At 40.4% G+C, this 17714-nt stretch overlaps 1 protein-coding gene across 23 annotated transcripts in view; it reads right to left on the bottom strand.

Annotated features, from left to right (window-relative positions):
* The window catches only part of TRIM2 (tripartite motif containing 2), a 110873-nt gene that overhangs the window by 28734 nt on the left and 64425 nt on the right, over positions 1-17714 (bottom strand). For 15 of the 23 annotated variants that reach the window (XM_071742975.1, XM_071742981.1, XM_071742979.1 and 12 more), the window contains 4 exons: positions 10313-10494; positions 7967-8204; positions 2787-2938; positions 2139-2319 (listed from right to left, as the gene is read on the bottom strand). In XM_071742975.1, coding sequence (XP_071599076.1) covers positions 2139-2319; positions 2787-2938; positions 7967-8204; positions 10313-10446 — 705 coding nt within the window. In that variant the 5' untranslated portion in view covers positions 10447-10494. Of the gene's footprint in view, positions 1-2138; positions 2320-2786; positions 2939-6596; positions 6804-7966; positions 8205-10312; positions 10495-15222; positions 15824-17714 lie in introns of those variants that run through there. The other 8 variants (XM_071742986.1, XM_071742985.1, XM_071742974.1 and 5 more) reach the window with 7 other exon arrangements.

Raw genomic sequence — 17714 nt, 5'->3', positions numbered from 1 at the left:
TCCACACTCTCCACTGACAAAATCCCCAAACCAAAATACCCAGTTATACATGGGGTGTGATTTTCCTACAAGGAACTAGGGCACAGACATTACTGTGTATCAGATAAGGTATTTTCTTGACAGCTGCTGTAAACTAAGTATTTTCAAAACATTTCATTTGATTTTCAAGTAAACTTAGAGCCTGGGTCTACTTAGTGCTGTGATACTACTCCCTTGCTGAGACACACCATATCATGACACTGCATTATAAGGGCATTTTTATCCAAAATTTTACAAAGCAAACTCCTTTCACTCACTGAAGAAAACCCAGGGTGATGACTTACTGACATGGGAAAGTGTTAACAACACACAGTCTTTTGCAGGCAAAACAGAGTGAAGAGATTTCAAGACTCTGAAATTTCAAGTTACCTGTTTTTCTAGGCATCTGTAACCCCCTCAGGATACAATACCAGGCATTTCTGATCTGCCTCATCTTTAATCTAGGATGTAAGGAGTTAAACAGATAGCATAGCTAAGTCCCAGGATGACAAAATCCCATATGTTTGGGATAACAAACCACAAACTGAAAAGGAAGACAGTCTCCAGCTATGTTTTAAAATCATTATTTTCCCAATATAGTTTTCTTTCACAACAAAGATGGAAAATATTCAGTTTTACCATAAGTAACATTTAAAATGTGTTTTGAGTATTTACACGAGGTCCCTTTCAGGCCATTTGACAACAGAAACTGAATTGCCAAGTTTCTTTTAGTAAAAAACAGTCCTTTTTTCATTTTTGCAAAATACATGGTCAGAATGATAGAATATTTGGGTTTGAATTATTTTTCATTCAAAAGCAAAATCCAATTGCAATTGCTCTTTTTATATGCAAACAAAAGAGATGCCTCTTTTACTACTTTAGTGCAGCATTGTAAAAGTTGTTTTCTCTTACAACTCAAATAGTTTTTTGACTGTTTTAGATCCCCTTAAACAATGAAAAGACAATTTAACATCGTATTTTATCTTGTGTGAACTTTGTACACACCCTAAGTATATTTGCTTGGAAGAAAATGATTTTTTGTGACATCTCGGATACTCTAAGATGAACCTGGGATCTAAGTCCAAATTTTTTATGCCAAAAGCTCCTCAGCTGCAAATTAGCCCTGGAAATGACTAATTATGTGTCCAAAGGGCTTTGGGGTCCCTGCGTTCCTGAAAGTACACTTCTTGTGCACATGTTAAAATTCCTCCATTCTCACAGCCCCAGCAGTTCAGAACCTTCCTAATGTTCAAGCCTGTTCCAGATCCTGGAATGCAGCATTCCTCTGCTTCAGACATCTGGAGATGCTCAAGCTGCTCAGTGATTGCAGAGAATGCCCAAAGATGTGAATATTATCAGGCACTCCTGAAACTCCAGTCTTTCTTTTAAAGGCTACGTTGAGGGAAGAGACCTTTCTTTTATATAAAACATACAACTGATGACCAGGAAGACAAAGACTAAATTCTTTAATTTGCCTGATTCAGGCAAATCCTCAACAAAATCCTTACCCACAAAGCTGTAGACTTAGCTTTGTAAAAGGGCATAATTGGGTTTATTTTCCTCTGAAGCTTAGTATCCAAAAAGGGGTGGGGAAGGTGGAGAAGAGAGGAAGAAATGCAACATTCAGTCATCCAGGTAGGAAGCAAATGAGTGAATATAGCTCTGGAATCTATTACTCTCTGCATTCTCCAGAGAAAGTGAGATGCACCTCCAATATATGTGTGTTCCAGCCCAGGGACATGCAACATGAAATATATTACCAGGCACTTGAAAACTGCTTTAAATCAAGAGAGTAAGCCTTGCTCAGTTCTGCAGGAGAAATAGTTGGGCTGTATCATCATGGATGTCCTCTACACATCAGCATGCTGGCTTTCAGCAGATGCCTGGCTAATTTGGACCCTCACACACCATGAGCAAAGAGCCACCTACCCATCCAGGGTCTGGGTTCTGTTTTCAAGGCTGGGCACCCACAAGCAAAGTTCTGCAGCACTTGATTTCAGAAAAATAAAATTTCTCCTCTGGATCTCAGACGCAATTTGTCAAACTGGCATCTTGCATCATCTGTAAAAACTGGCTGATTAAATTAGTAGCTTTTCATTGAAACAAAACATGCATCTTACTTTGTGTTTAAGGCCATAATTCACTTCCAGTTCCATAAGCAGCACGCTCTTTCGCACATTTAAAGTCTTCTGGAGCTCATCAAAAGTGGAATGAATGTCATCTACAATGCTAGCCTTTTGGTTGGTTAATTGGTGTATGATTTCAGATATAAAATGAAGTGCTGAGTCGATCTCTGGAAGCCTGAGGGAAGGATTAAATTACAAAGATTGCTGTTGCAAAAGTCATTAAACATTGGCCCTTGCCCTGACATCTTTTGATGAAACAATCTCATCAGCAGGCTGGTTTTAAATTTGGTCATTTCCCAGCAGTTCATTCCTTTTATAACCACATAGTAGTTTTGATAAAATAAAGCAAAACCAGGGCCCTCCCTTGTGGACACCCATTAAACTTTAGGAATTTCCAAGAAGGAGACCTTGGATCCTTTGTCCTTTATGCAAATGTATTCTATGCATTCTATGTCCTTTATGTAAAGGTACATCTACTCAGGAAGATATAACTAGAACTACCCCACATTTTGGGGTGGGGGAGGGGGTTGTTTTTTTTTCTGGGCGGGTTGTTTGTTTGGGTTTTTTAGCTTTTCTGCCACTGAAGAAATGCTTGCCAGTGACAGAACTGAAAACAGAAAATAATAAGTGGAATCTCCATACCTTTTGTTGACAGCATCCAACTGGACTTGGAGGGAAGCCTTGTGTTGCTCCACCACATCTTTGAGTGGCACAGTGGGATGCTCTGCATGTTCTCCCTCTGTACACTCCCTGCACATGGCTGTCTCACAGGACTGGCAGTAAAACTCCATCACCTGGAAAAGTGCAGGACTAATTCAAACAAGGCAGCAGGAACATCAGTCAAAGCAGATCTTGTAGGGTCTTGAACTCATTGTCCAAGATCTGAGACAAAGCATCTCCTTTCTCAGACACTGACAATTTATTGCCTAAAAGAGACAGCATTTTTATACATTTCATATGAAAATGCTGGTTTAAATGCTTTTTCTTACACCAGAAAACATCAGAACAGAAAACAGAAAGTTGAATTTCAAGCCTGGCCCTAAAAACATCTTTATATTGTGTAATAGTAAGTTTTGGTGCCTCTCCCAAGCATTTTGTGAAACAACTCAAAAAACCAGGGCATTCATGTCTCCTCACTAACTCAATCCTTAGTGTCCTCCAAGGATCTGCCAAAGAAAGTATAAACTTTGGCTGTTTAACATAACAGGGCCACCTGTGGAACATGAACTTGGAGCTCACCAAACACCATGTTTATTTGCTAGACAAAAGCACCCTAAATTAACCAATGTGCTGCATGGAAAAATCTCCATATGACATTACTAATCCCTTAAAGCCATCAAAACCTCATATCTGAGATTACAGTAAGAGTGGCAATCTACACTTGAAAGAGGAGGAGATGGTTTTGACCTATTATGTACCCAGTAAGATACTGTCTGGAGACCAAAAATATATCTTTACATTCAATAAATACCCCAAATTCTGAATATATTCATGAAAGAAAGAAATAGAAAAGTGCTGTGCCCAAAATCATACACTAGTCACTATAATGCACATATATGCAAATTTGGCATGAGACTTTCTTTTGCAGCTAAGAAGTCTTTGACCATAAAGAATTTTAGGCTTAATAAAGTACATAAGGAATCACATAGTATAGGCTTCAAAGCAAGACCCTGGCAGCTCTCACATTCAGAACACAGCATCACAATCTTCCATGATTTGGTTGATGCTTCTGGCACTCAGAGCTGGGGCACAAAGAAGGCTGTGCTAGGGATGTTGCTTGACACCATAATAGTTGTGTAGGACTGGCTGGCTTCAGGTGAGCAGAGGGACTTGTAACAGCACTGTGCAAAGTCACTGGCTGCTCCAAGACATTCTGAGAATTAGGAGGGAGAAGTAAGCACCATCATTTGCATATGGCTATTAGCATTAATAGGGATTTTCTTCTCATAAGCTCCTTTCCAGCTTATTTCCATTGTTCCCTCTTATCTCAGTTCACAAGACATGGGAACCACATGTGGTGAGGGTTTAGTAATTTGTTGGCCATTCATAGAAGACCATGTAAGAGAAAATTTAAAAGCTGCTCCAAATAAACTGTGTAAGACCAAATATATCAGCAAGGGAAAAAAAAAAAAAAAAAAAAAAAAAAAAAAAGCAGACCTTCTAAATAGTGACAAACCCCATTAATACTACTCCAGTAATTCTGAATTTAGCAGCCTCACAGTAGTAGATTCTCTCAGGCCTGACAGTGACATTGGTAGGCACTAAGATGTGATGCAGTCTTACAGTGCCTAGAGGTAATGAATTAAACAAAGTTTAGGATATAAATTAATTTCAAAGAAATTAATTAAACAAAGTTTAGGACATAAATTAATTTCAAAGACTTCAAAAAGTTGCAACCAGAAGCAAAAGGAGAATTCTTTAATTAGGGAACTCCTAAGTCTTTTTCATAGAATAATGGAATGCCAGATTGGAAGGAACCTCAAGGATCATCTGGTCCAACCTTTCTGGGTAGGAACATGGTTTAGATGCAATGGCCCAACATCTTGTCAGCTTGAGTGTTAATAGAATCCATGTTGGGGAATTCACCACTTCCCTGGGGAGATTATTCAAATATCTGACAGTTCTTATGGGGAAAAATTTTCTTTTGATGTCCAGCTGGGATCTCCCCAAGAGTAACTTGCAGCCATTAATCCTTGTCTCTTCTATGTGACTCCTTGTAAAAGGGAGTCTCCATTTCCTCAGTAGTCACCATTTAAGTAAAGCAACATATCAATAAGGTCTCCTCTAAGTCTTCTTTTCTCCAGGCTGAACAAACCCAGTTCTCACAGCCTTTCCTTGTATGGCAGCCTTCCTACTCCTCTGATCATCTTTGTGGCCCTTCTCTGGACCTTCTCCAGCCTGTACATATCTTTTTTGTGTAGTGGGGACAGAACTGAACACAGTGTTCCAGGTGTGGCCAGACAAGCACTGAATGGATTGGGATGAAAGACCTCTTTGTCTTTGCTGGTGATGCCCTTGTTGATGCAACCCAGCATCCTGCTGGCTGTTTTTTATCACCACAGCACACTTGTTCACTCATATTGAGCTTGTTGTCCACCAGGATCCCCAGGTCTCTTTCCATAGAGCTACTTTCCAGACAGGTGGACCTCAGTCTGTGCTGCACTCCTGGGTTATGTTTTCCCAGTTGCAAGACCTTGCACTTGTCCACATTGAAATTCATAAGGTTCTTGTTAGCCCACTCTCCCAGCCTCTCCAGACCTTCCTGGAGGGTGACTCTCCCTCTGGACTGTCCTCTTCCCCACTCAACTTGGTGTCATCTGCATCAACCATTTTTCAGAGGGGAGAGGCTCTGGGTGGACTGTATTGAAAGCCCCTGAATTCAAGCACATTTCTTCCTCGTAGTCAAGCACCAGGGAATCACATAAGCTCAAATGGTAAAAGCCAACAGACCACAAAGACCTAATGTCTATGTCTCAGCAAAAATATTTTCCCTTGCCTCAGTCAAGTTAAAAATGTTTGGAGTGAAGCAGCTTTCATTTCCTATTAAAATCTTTGGATTGTGCCTTAGCTGAAGAGAAAGAAAAACTAACATTAATATGATTCAGGCTCTACGTGCCTAGATAAGCTGATTTCCTAGGATTTTGTCTAGTATTTCTTAATCAGGTAGGATTGATTTCTGACTACAGACAGACAGGTATTACTGGCTTTTCATCTCTCCCCTCAGTGGCCAACGTGAACATCACATTTTGTGACACTCCCAGAAAGTCTTTCATGATAGAAGGTTTGCTTTACAAAACATCTCAGAAAAAAAAACCAAAAAAACCCCCAACATTTGCCTGAGCTCTTCATTCCCAAATTGAAGGTGGCCCTTGGGTAGGGTATATTATAGCATCCAACACCAGCTTCAGCTGTATTTCCACTGAAGTCAATGATAGCATTCCCATCAGCTGTAATGAAGGGTGAATTAGTAACTACTGGTTCTGAAATCCTATCCACAAACTCCCACCTTAACCCAGATGAGCATATTTCAGCACGATGATCTAATGAGAGACCCATGCATATTTTCACAACTGTAATTTAACTGAATTTACAGAAACTTTGTAACTGGCACTATCAAGGATACAGGTACTTCTGAATTAGATTTCACAAACCCAATGCACATTCATCCCAGCCCTTCCAAGTTCAAGAAGAAGGGAAGTTTCTTCCAAGATCTCAAGAAAAAGGCTATCACAAATCAAAAGTCCTCCTGATCTAAAACCACATTTGAATAACCACATAGTTATATAACCACAAAGCTTTACATTGGAGTTATCCTCAGCCTGTCCCCAGCCCTCCCAGACACTTACTGAAGTAGGAAGAGGTTCCCATCATGCAACACTCAACATCCTAAAAGGCACACTATGTTTCAAGGCAAGCCAAGTTAAGTTTGTTTCAGAGGTCTAACAAACTCACCTTTTCCTAGATAGGAGTCCTCAGAGAGGTCTAAGGCAAAGTATACTTAACTGTAGGCAAACCATTTTTTCCTGAGCTCTACAAAAGTATCATCAGCTGATAATGTAAAAGGCAAAACAAATAATACCTTCTTCATTTTGAATTGTTTTCTACATTCCACAACCAAATGGCTCCTATAACAAGGGGTATATCAGGAAAGAACTTTGATTCATTTTGAGGCGAACCAATCACATGCAAATAAAAACTAGGAATGTGTTAATCAGTAACCACCACTCACAGATAGGTATAGTACACGTTAAAAAAGTTACACCAGTTATTCATTAACCAGGCTGTACAGCAAATCAATTCCACAAGTCCACCTAATTCTAGCAGGCCAGTGAAGGAGAAGGAACTCAGTGCTTTCTTTCCAAAGAAATCACTACCTGTTAGCTGAATTATTCTTGTGCAACTGACATACCTAAACTGAGTATCAAATAAAACTTTCCCAGAAAGCTACCTTAAAATACTGGTACATTCACTTTACAACACAGTGCTGCTCAGGTTTGCAACATGGTCTACTTACACGTTTGCCTAAGCCTGGCTATGAAATGGGAACTCCTATGGCTACCATGAAGCCACAGAGGTTAGCACTGAAAATGGTGAGGCAAGCAGAATCACAGCTATTCTTGTAGTAAACTGGGGACACTTCCTCAGCCAGGAGCACTTGCCAATGAACACACTGGTATGATTTGAAGGGGTGTGTGTGTGTGTGGGGATGCTGGGCAAAAAAAGTAGGTTGGGGAAAAAACAAAGCAGCTTGTAAGGACTGGTACATGAGATGCACAAAACATTGCAGGATAAATAGAGGCTCTCTGTTTCTAGCCTGTGCTGACTCAAAGCATCCTGAGCTAGGACTCCCTTTTACTTGGCTTTACATTAGCATGCTCACATAGATTTTGACACTGCCTCAGTGTACAGGTCAGGTAAGCATATGAGGTCCCTGATGCTCACACATTCCCACAGCAATAGTTGAGTCTACAAGTAAGAGAGATATGGAAACCCATCCCAAGGAGGCAAAGGCACAAGCAGGACACACTTGCAAGCAAAGGCACTTGCAGGACAACAGTTTTGACCAAATGTGCTGAAGGACAGTATCACAGAGGATGATTGGTAAGACAAAATAATACCCTGACTACTTTAACATGCCCCACTAAAAACATTCAAGTGAAATTTTAAGAATCGCTTGTCTTTTGTTGACATATTATAAAATCAAAGAAATAGTGTGATTCCAGTTCCTTCAGTATCCTTTTAGAACCAAATATCCACGAGAAACCCAACCAGTCAGTACATATCAGTAACTGTACACACCACAGGAGTCCATCTCAACTTACATTTCCATCATGATTGGGGCAGGAGAGTGGTTTGCCCGCAGCAACAGCAGTGACAGTCTCCAAGATGGAGGACTCTTCAATGCTGTTGTCTGGTGTTCGTTGCAGGACATCCATCAGGTTGGTGATAAAGAAGTTGTTTTGGAGTGCAGAAACCCCTTTCTCTGGCAGAATGGAGGTCTGGCGGCACACGGGGCAAGAAAGGGTTAAGCTATGGGCTGGAATGTAATTCTGTAAGCACCTATGGGGAAGGGAGGTGGAAGAGGAGAAAGAGAGAGGCAAAGTATCATCAAAGAGAAATAAACCTCCCTTCACTTTAAGAATTGGTCTGAAATAGTGCTGATCCTACTTACAAAAGGAAAGGTACATCAGGTTTCAGAAATACAAGGGGTTCTGGACATTTTTTTCCCCCTTTAAATCTTTTTTTCCTCTGACACATGAAAAGAGTTCTGTAAGCTACATCATTACAAGAGTTACGTGCCTTTCTTTGAGATATTTGTCTGGAGTGGATTCATGCTTCCTGGCATCTACCACATCCAACTCACAGGACAGTAAAAATGATAAATTATCAGATAAAGTTTGGCAGACATAAAGTTACTGCAGCAAGTATCCAAGCCTCTGACTTTAACTCAGTAACCGGTGGCTGACCCTCTGTCTTTCCAATAGAATCTCCTTTATTAACTTCTATTTGTGGGTTTAGTGTTTCAGAGCTAAAACCTGGTCCCAATGAAACCAATGGAAATGTTTGCATTTATTTCAATTAGGAAAGTTATTTGGCAGGTAGCCAGAATCAACAGAGCTCTCTTTACTACACAGAGAAGCAAGGCCTGGGTTATCATAGTTTATGTGAAAGGGAGTTTTGGAGGAGATTTATGTTTGTGGGGGTTTGCTTTGTTGGAAGGGGTGGTTTAGTAAAATTGTTTTTCAGAGACTATAAATCTGACAGCAAGGTTCTGTGATCAACAATATGAAGCAGACTGGTCCAGGTGATTGTTAGTGCCACTTCTGGCCTGGAAAATCAAATTAGCAACTGCTGGGCATGCAACACCTAACTGCAATTAGTAATTCAGTATAGCCCCATAAGCACAGGAAGCTTTGCAGGGTGAGGCTTTCCAGAAGCATAAAAGGGGAGCAGTGCTACACCCAACTCCTCATGAGCTGCTAACTAAGCAAGCATAACCTCATGCTGCTACACAGCACTTATCCACTTCTGTGGGGTTTGATAGCACCCTTCTTCATCCTCCCTTAGCAGCTCCCCTGTTCACTCCCAGTAAGGGCTCTGCAAAAGGAGAGCTTTGGCTTTCTACATCAGCAGTGGACTGGAAGAGTTTTTCCAGCCTCTCTCCATAACCTGATCAACATAAGAGGATTACAGTGAAAATCAGAAGATGACCTTAGAATTTACAGGTGAAATGAAGTCAAGAAACTTAAGAAATGGTGGTAAAAATCTTGACTTCACCAGCTTCAGTGAGAGTTTCATTGCTAACTTCAGTAAAGGTGGGACTTCCTGTTCTTCTACAAAAGAACATTTCATCTGACACACTCTGAAATCCATCATTTTTCTTGCACCCTGTGCAAAATCAGACATGCACACCAATCTCCTGAACTAAATGTTAATACAGAATACCACTTATTATAATTCTTATGCCATTCACTATATAATCCACAGAGCTGCATCCCATCATCAGATAAAAGAACTCTAAGCAACGATTCTTCAGATAACTTTTCTGCAGATGCTGTATTCTCTCCACCAGCTGACAGATAACATAACATTTAAGAACCACTAGGTATATCTAGTTCATTCAGCTGAATGCAGTAGAAGGCTGTTTGCTGTTTTATCACATCTCTTTTCAGAGTTTTTCCATTTCAGTCAACCAAGCTGCAGAATAATGAAAACACTTAAGCACTGCTTATTAATAATGTATGTATCATGTCCAACCCTTGGACATTGAAGGATGGGATAATTATTTCTCTACTTGGTAAATCAACAAAGAAAGGTCTTTATTGTTTCTAATCATAGACTGATCAGTATAAATTTGAGGCTATTAATTTGAGGTCCAAATTCTTACTTCCATCATCTTTCACAGCGTTGTAACTGTATTCATTAGCTTCATTTAATTTGCTTTTTATTTATTCTTGCATACAGGGTGAGACTACTGCAAACAATTTGCTCCTCTCTACTCTTCTTGCCTGAAACAAATGTTTTTCTACAGTGTTTTTCTACATTTCTAGCACCTTTCCAGACATTATTGGACCTTAACATGACAAGACTGCCCGCTAAAGGGTGCAGAGCTCTGTGCCTGTTGCAAGAGACAAATACCTAGTCAGAAGCATGAGGAAAGGACTTACCTCTCACAAAAAGTGTGCAGACAGGGGAGTACTTTGGGGTTCTTGTAGCGGTCCAGACATATGCTGCAAATCAGAAACTGCTTGTCAATCTGACGGACCACAGGGCTTGGGATGTTGGAGCCTTCACTGGCCATCCTAGACCACTGACATATGGGTCCTGTTCCCGTTTAGCCTGCACACTGCTGGAATGGGGAAAAGAAAAAGAGAAGGAAAAAAAAAAACAACAAAAAGACTCATCAACTCCATCAAATAATAAAATAAAAGCCTAATTCGCTCACGTTTCATCCTTATGCAGGAATTCATATTTCCATGTAAAACCAAAATAATTAAGAATTAAACTTCTAAAATAGATTATCAGTGATGAGAGCCCCAGACACAGTTAGCCAAATCCATAACACCCCCACATAGACCCTCTGTCTGAGCAGGCATTCTAGAAAAGCATGTTGCTTGTGGACTGAAACAGTTACAGGGCTGCCTGGTTTTAAAGAAATCCCACAATAAAAATGTTCTTCCACCAGTGGGTTCAGCCAGTGCTAAGAAACACAGAATTTCCTGTATCTACAATATCACTGGCAAGATGCTTAAACTAGAACTACACCAGGCAACCAAATGGCTGCATCACAGACAGAAAATGGTTCACCCAACAGTTTTTTTTCCCTTATCACTGCTGGTGTTCCCAAAAACACGGCAGGTTTGGACTCCAGGAAGCCCCCAAGAAGGAACCTCCAGAACCCGCCAGTCCTTAGGGTGAGAGTGCTGAAATTCTGCATCAGTAAGAGGGGTGAGGTAGGTGAAATGAAAATTCTCACAATAAAAGAAATCAGCAAAGAAGCAGCAACTACTAGCTGCTCAGAATCAGCAAAGGTAGTGTGAAGGATAAAAAAGCACATCCAAATGATTAAATGTAAGGAAAAAAAGGCATTCTGGGCAGAAAGAGTAGTAAGAATCATGTTTCTAGGACTAAACAATCTTCTTAATCCTGGCATATAAAGCATGAAGTAAAAGGGTAAGAAAACAGTGTACTGACAGAATTAAAATTGCAGCTTAAAGGAATGCCAGAAGGCTTGGAACTTCTCCTGTCCTGGAAGAAGGCAAAAGGAAAGAAAAAACTCGTTTTCTTTTCAGCTGAAGAACCAGATTATAGACATTAGAACGAATATGTGGGAAGAGAAGATGGGAGGAAAAGGAAGGATGCAACCTCAGGGAAAAGTAAACTGCTTGCTAAAGTAGTTCAAGAAAACTTGACAAGCAAAGGCCCTGGCTGGGTGGCCCAGCAAGACCTTCTCTCCACCAGCATTTCTAGCAGGCTGGGCTACTGGGATGTGCAGGGTGGCTCCCGGGGAGCCCACCAAAATGTCCCTCTCACAGCACTTCTTGCCCGTCACCCCACAGCCACAGTGAAGCAGGGGCTCCTTCACTGTGGGTAGTAACTCCCCCCTAAACATTTTCTACCCCAGTTTTCAGTCATCCATCTCAGACAATTTGATGTGAGGCTTCAGGGCAGCTCAGGCTTCCCAAGACAGAAATAACAAGCCCTCCACCTTCGTGCCGACTGCGCTCATCCAGAGGTCGCTCTATCCCACGCTGACCTGCATGACCTGGAGTATTTTATTGGCAGCATTACACCAGATTTTTTTTTTCCTGTGCTGAATGCATGGCACACTAGTCAGGCAGAGCTGAACTCATGCTGTTCTTCCTGAGCTGTGTATTTAGCTGTGCAGGTATGGTTTACTTACTACATGGAGCAAATGGCTACTTCTAGGATAATGACAGTGATTCTGGATCACACTGTACTGACTTCTCTCACTACAGTTTCCAGGGGAATCACCTCTGTGCCACCAAATCGTAGCAGCATAAAGTTATTCACAACCAAAATACCCAAGAGCAGCAGTAATTGACATGTAATCCGATGAAAAATACGGCAGCTTCCTTTGTTCCCTTTTTTCCAAGAAAGGGGAATCTGCATAGTTAATAATTGCTATAATACTCACAAATATGCATTTTCAAGACCCAAAAAATGCGTGACTTCAAGAACTTCTTTCTCCATATTAAGATAAAATATGAATATTAAATAAACATAAATTAATTTTACCTATTTAAATAAATCACACACAAACCTTCGGAGATCAGTTAGGAACCCATGATCCTTTTAAAAGCTTGAGTTAAAAATGGCTTTACAAGAAGTGGAACAAAAATACCTAGCTTTCACAAAAGATAGTAGAAGGAGCAGACAATTAAATATTCACTAATGCATTCATGCATTTGGCAGTATAACATGCAGAACTTCAGTGATGTGTTTCAAAAGAACTTAATCAAAAGAATTTATTTCACCCTAATGCAGCTCTATTTGCCTCCAACTCTTCTTACCCAAAATTTAGGGTGTGGACACAAACAAAACAAGCAGGATGATCAGAAGTAGGAAGACTTCTTTGATAAGAAGGACACTGATAGCTTATGAACTGTATAAATTTTTGTTATAGACTAAGGAGAAAAAATTAAAATAATTTTAAAATTTTACCAAAAATATGAAAGAATAGGTCTCCAGTGAATGCTGCCTGTCATTTGTACATGCCCCATCCCCTGAAGTGTTCAAGTCCAGGCTGGATGGGGCTTTGTGCACCCTGGTCTAGTGGGAGGTGTCCCTGCCCATGCAGAGAGGTGGGAACAAGGTGGTCTTTAGATTCCCTTCCAACCCAAAACATTCTGTGGTTCTGTGATTCTGTAATTGAATAGAGGAAAGTTCTCTAACAACCAGGTATTTTTTGTAATTTCATCTTTCTGCCATCAAGTTCAGCTCTATCACTATATAGTGTTTACACAGAAAAAATCTGCTGCCTGCAAAATTTCGTATTGATTTCATCTGATCTTCATCTTAGTCTTTTATATTCCCTCAACCTCGGTGCAAAATCTGGTGATTCTTAGCATTTCATACACAAAGCTCAAGCCATCTACTTTAATCTTCAAATATTCACACTCTAAGCTCCGTTAATGAAAGAAACAACAAACAATTCAGAAATAAGTGATTTCAATATTTGCTATTTTGTCTGGAATTCAGAAGACCATGACTGTTACCCATTCCCTGCGTTTACATAAATCAGATTTAAATCATGACCCTGAAAATTAGTACCTTTCAGGCTTCGGCCACTACCAAGTACATCAACTTACTACACAAGTGGTTCAGTTTAAAAAGCTTTTTGAGTATAGAATTTCCAGGATTCTGCAGACTCCCCAAGCCAACTCCACCTCTGATACAATTCGGATGAATGTGATGATGAGATGTAGCTAATGAAGGACAGTTTTGCCCCTCAATGAAAGCAGCTGCACAGTCAAAGACTATTTGCTGAAAAGCTGGAGATTTTAGATGATTCTTTTGAATCTGACCAAACACAGCTTTTACTGCTTTTACCTGATTTACTGCAATGCTAGCCAGCAATTCCACAAAAACAGCAAGGTAAGTTTCAGGTGTATTACCAGTAGGAGATTTCACAAAGTAACACTATTTCTACGAGAAAAAACATTCTTTTCGTATAGTAGCATCTTCTGAGCTCAGAAACTGCCAGAGCTCTTTTTTGGAGGTCTCATTCTGTCTCACAACCTAATAAAAAGCAGCTGAAATATGAGATTTGAAAATAAGCCTAAGAATCACTACTCTGTATATTCATACTTCATAATTTAAACATGCAAAGCTTAAGGTTTGTGGAACACTGCAGCACACAAGACACAGAACCCCACCCATTTATATCTGTAACAAGCACATGCTGGAAGCCCCGTTCAAGGTTTGCTAAATCAAGCACAGAAATGGGCTGTGAAAGGTATAACCCTTTGTCATCCCTTTGAGCCATCCCAAAAGTAACATTGGTCTTTTTCCTATTGCTTTTCATTCAAAAAAATTGCTGTACAGCAAAGGGGACATAACAATGGCTCTCTAAGGTAGTGGAAAGCCATGTGCTGCTACGCATGCAAACCTTCAGGAACGAAAGTCAGGGTGCAGCCCCACCCATAGGAAAAGAATTTCCTCTAGTGTTAGAAAAGGGAAAAAGAAAAAAAAAGTTAGGCTACAGCAAATAACAGTTCCAAAGGAGTTGTTTCAGATCAATGAAGCGATGGCTCAGCCTTGCTACAGGTACCTTCGAACGAGCGCTGAAATTCCTCAACAGTTACCCAATTCTCTGTTAGTTTCTGTGGCTATAACTAACAGAGAAAAAAAAAAAAAAAAAAAAAGCATTTGGGGAACTTATAACTGACTATTAAATTCCCAGGATTTGCTCCTAAAAGTGCAGAATCCTCTGATGCTGATACACTGCTGTCAGTGAACTCCACCCATCCAGAGCTGCAACTAGCCTGAAAGTACAGCCTGAGGGGCACAAATCGCTCGCAGCTTGTTCATCCTCCCCTTATCAATGGTATTCACAACCCAGAGGGTCTATTCATGTATTATGAATGAAAAGGTTTCCAATGGCAACGTTTACAAAGGATCAGTCAGGCCTTGAGAGGCGTAAGAAAGGGTGGGGAACCTCAATAATGTTGCTACAAGGACCAGAGGGGGGGCTGGGGTTTAAAAGTCCTTAAAACATACATATAGCCTGTCCACAGTCTTCAGGAATAAAGAACAGATTCAAGCCATTTCTAGCAGCTGCCCCAAAATTAGCTGACACAGAACATCCTGAGCAAATTAATAATCATAGCTGCCACAAAGTCCTCTTGTGTAAAAGGCTCGATAAGCTAAATTTGCAATCCTTTCTCTCCCACTCTTGCAATCAGCTCGGTGCCTTGCTGAAAATACAGCAACCCTCTTCATTCTTAGAGCATGCACAAGCATAATGGAACAACCAGGGGCCAAAACCAGAAGGAGCAACCCAGCAGCAGCCACCAGGAATAGCAGTCAGCAAACTTGAGCATTTTAGACCTACCCATCTTTGTAGAAAAATAGCTTAATCAGTGCAGTGCTGAGGATAAAATCCTTGCAGGGACGGAGCTGCAGTTCCGCAGTAATCCAAGCGAGCAAACCATCATCTGTTGATATTTCAAGCCTCACGCGTAAAACTGATTAAGAATCCCTACACCAGCAGGGTCATTATTAGATGCACAATGTATTTTGTGCTCTGAGCAATGCCGTTCCATTCCATGAAGAGGACAGGTGGAAAGAAAAATGGAAGAATAAGAGGAGGCCCAGTGAAGTGGTCATGAATTTTTTTTTTTTTTTTTTTTCTTTCCCCTCGGGTCATTTACAAGGGGGAGACCCCTTCAGGATTCAAACCAATCAATCTTTATTTAGCACATCTTTTTCTCACTCAGCCTGGGTAGAAAGACTGCAGCAAATGGTGCAGGGGATTGTGGGATAGGGATGCAGCAGAGAGCTGCACCGAGATTCGCTGGGTTATTTTTTTTTTTTTTTTCCTCCCTACTCAGCAATCAGCTGTTTCGAGGCTTTGGGCACCAGAATGTTTTTACAGGATTAGCAGGCGGAGACAGCTACCACTGTGCATCTGGCATGTCAATGCAGCTAAGAAATACATATGCAAATATTGCTCGGAAATCAGAAAAAAAGGATTTAACTCTGAAGGGGAGAGTAAATATTACGTAACGTCCATTGCCAGGACAGTCGCCACGGATGAAATGAAAGCACTTTCGTTTATAAAGGAGATAAAGCCCGATGCTAAATGAGCCCGTCCTGATTTTTCCAGGACTCGAGAGTATTTCTTGGAACACAATTCTTCCCTGCTCCAACTTTCAGCAACAACAAAAGAGCACACAAACGCTCTTTGTCCCTCTCCAGATGTTTAAAGCAGAAGCAAAGCAGCTCTTCAGAAATCTGTGCTACTGACACACAAACCAGCAGCAGTTTCTCCTGCTGCAGAGCTGCACATTTTACCTGACTCAGACTTAAGTAAAATATTTAAGGCAGCAATTAGTGCACTCAGATTCAAGGAACACGGGACTCAAAGCTAACAGTCTCTTCAACTTTTGTACAAACATTAACACAAAGGTGTATTCTCTTAATTAATCTATTCACTTATTTAAAAAAAAAAAAAAAACAAAAAACAAAAAACAAAAAAAACCACCAAACCACAGATCAATTTAGATTTTTCTAGGCTATTTCCAAAGGAAAAAAATCTGGCATTGGTATTTTTCAGCTAAGCAGAGAAGGTTGCTAATAAGATGCCTGTGAATACAGAGACCCTACTGAAGTAAAGCAACATAGAATTAGCTTTGTCTTCCAGTAGAACAGCTGGTGGTTTTTGCAGACAAGGTAGTATTTGCATCTCTAAATACAGTGTATCTTTTCTTTTGAAAAAACAAATCATATGCAAGTATTTCAGCTAACTGAGGCTAACAAAGCTTCCTACAAATAAAAGGACACAAAGGTCCATTTGCATCAAGAAGAAAAAATGTGGGGTTTAAATACTGTCTGTGCTACTCTGATTTAATTAGGACAGATATAGTTATTTTAAAAGTTTAAAATGTTCTAAGCTCTTTAAGCACATCTTCCTGAATGCAATATTTATTCCATTCTTAGACTGATGAGGTAAATAGTTTTAATAATCATTTAGTATGATTGAAACGTAAGATAAATTCCTGTCAAAAATACAGATTCTGCATCCATCATTCACTTTCTACTTAGCAATCATTTAGCCAGACTGCCTTAATACATCAGGCAGATCCAGCCTGGTTTCCCTGGGTGATACCCACAGGGCAAAAAGTATGTTGTAATCCAGTTTTTAACCTGAAATGAAACATCAGACGATGTGTGTTAGAATTTTGGGTGGTTATGCCAAAATACTGCTCCTCTGAGTCCCTCAACATGTGCTGAACACTGTCAAAGAGAGAGAACAATCTGTGTTCCAGTTTCACGCCAACATTCAGCAGGTCAGAAGAAGGAAGCATCTGCACAGCAGGATTTGCAGTTTAAAAAAAGGCCAGATATTTCAGGCACATTTTTGGAGGGGTGTTATTTTCTGTTTGGCTGGGCCTTCTTTGTTTTCTTTTTTAAACTGCCTAGAAAACCCCCATTGCAAAAAGCAACATATTTCATTCCCACGACAAGGAGATCCAAAGCCTTTTGTTTCTGCCACTGGAACACAGACACAGTTAAGACAAAAATCAAGAGAGAAAACTCAAGAGTGGCACCCCCAGAACCAATCTGGCAGCCTCCCAGAAGCATGCAGTCAACACGTTCCTGCTTGCTTTTCCTTGCTCATGTCAAGAATCAAAAGCTAGTACAGTAGAACAGAACAAAAAGTATTACTCATATTACTATTTCCATTTACAGTCACTACTAAGGGCTTCATACTCTCAAATCAGAACTGATCCCATAACATACCTCATGGTCAAGGGAGGGATCTCACAGGGATCTACCCCTCCAAATGAGAGATTTCTTCAAAGTGCACCTCTCTCATAATTA

The sequence above is a fragment of the Heliangelus exortis genome, chromosome 4 (genome assembly GCF_036169615.1).
Source record: "Heliangelus exortis chromosome 4, bHelExo1.hap1, whole genome shotgun sequence".
Classification (NCBI taxonomy): Eukaryota; Metazoa; Chordata; class Aves; order Apodiformes; family Trochilidae; genus Heliangelus; species Heliangelus exortis.
This window is presented reverse-complemented; position numbering and strand designations above follow the sequence as displayed.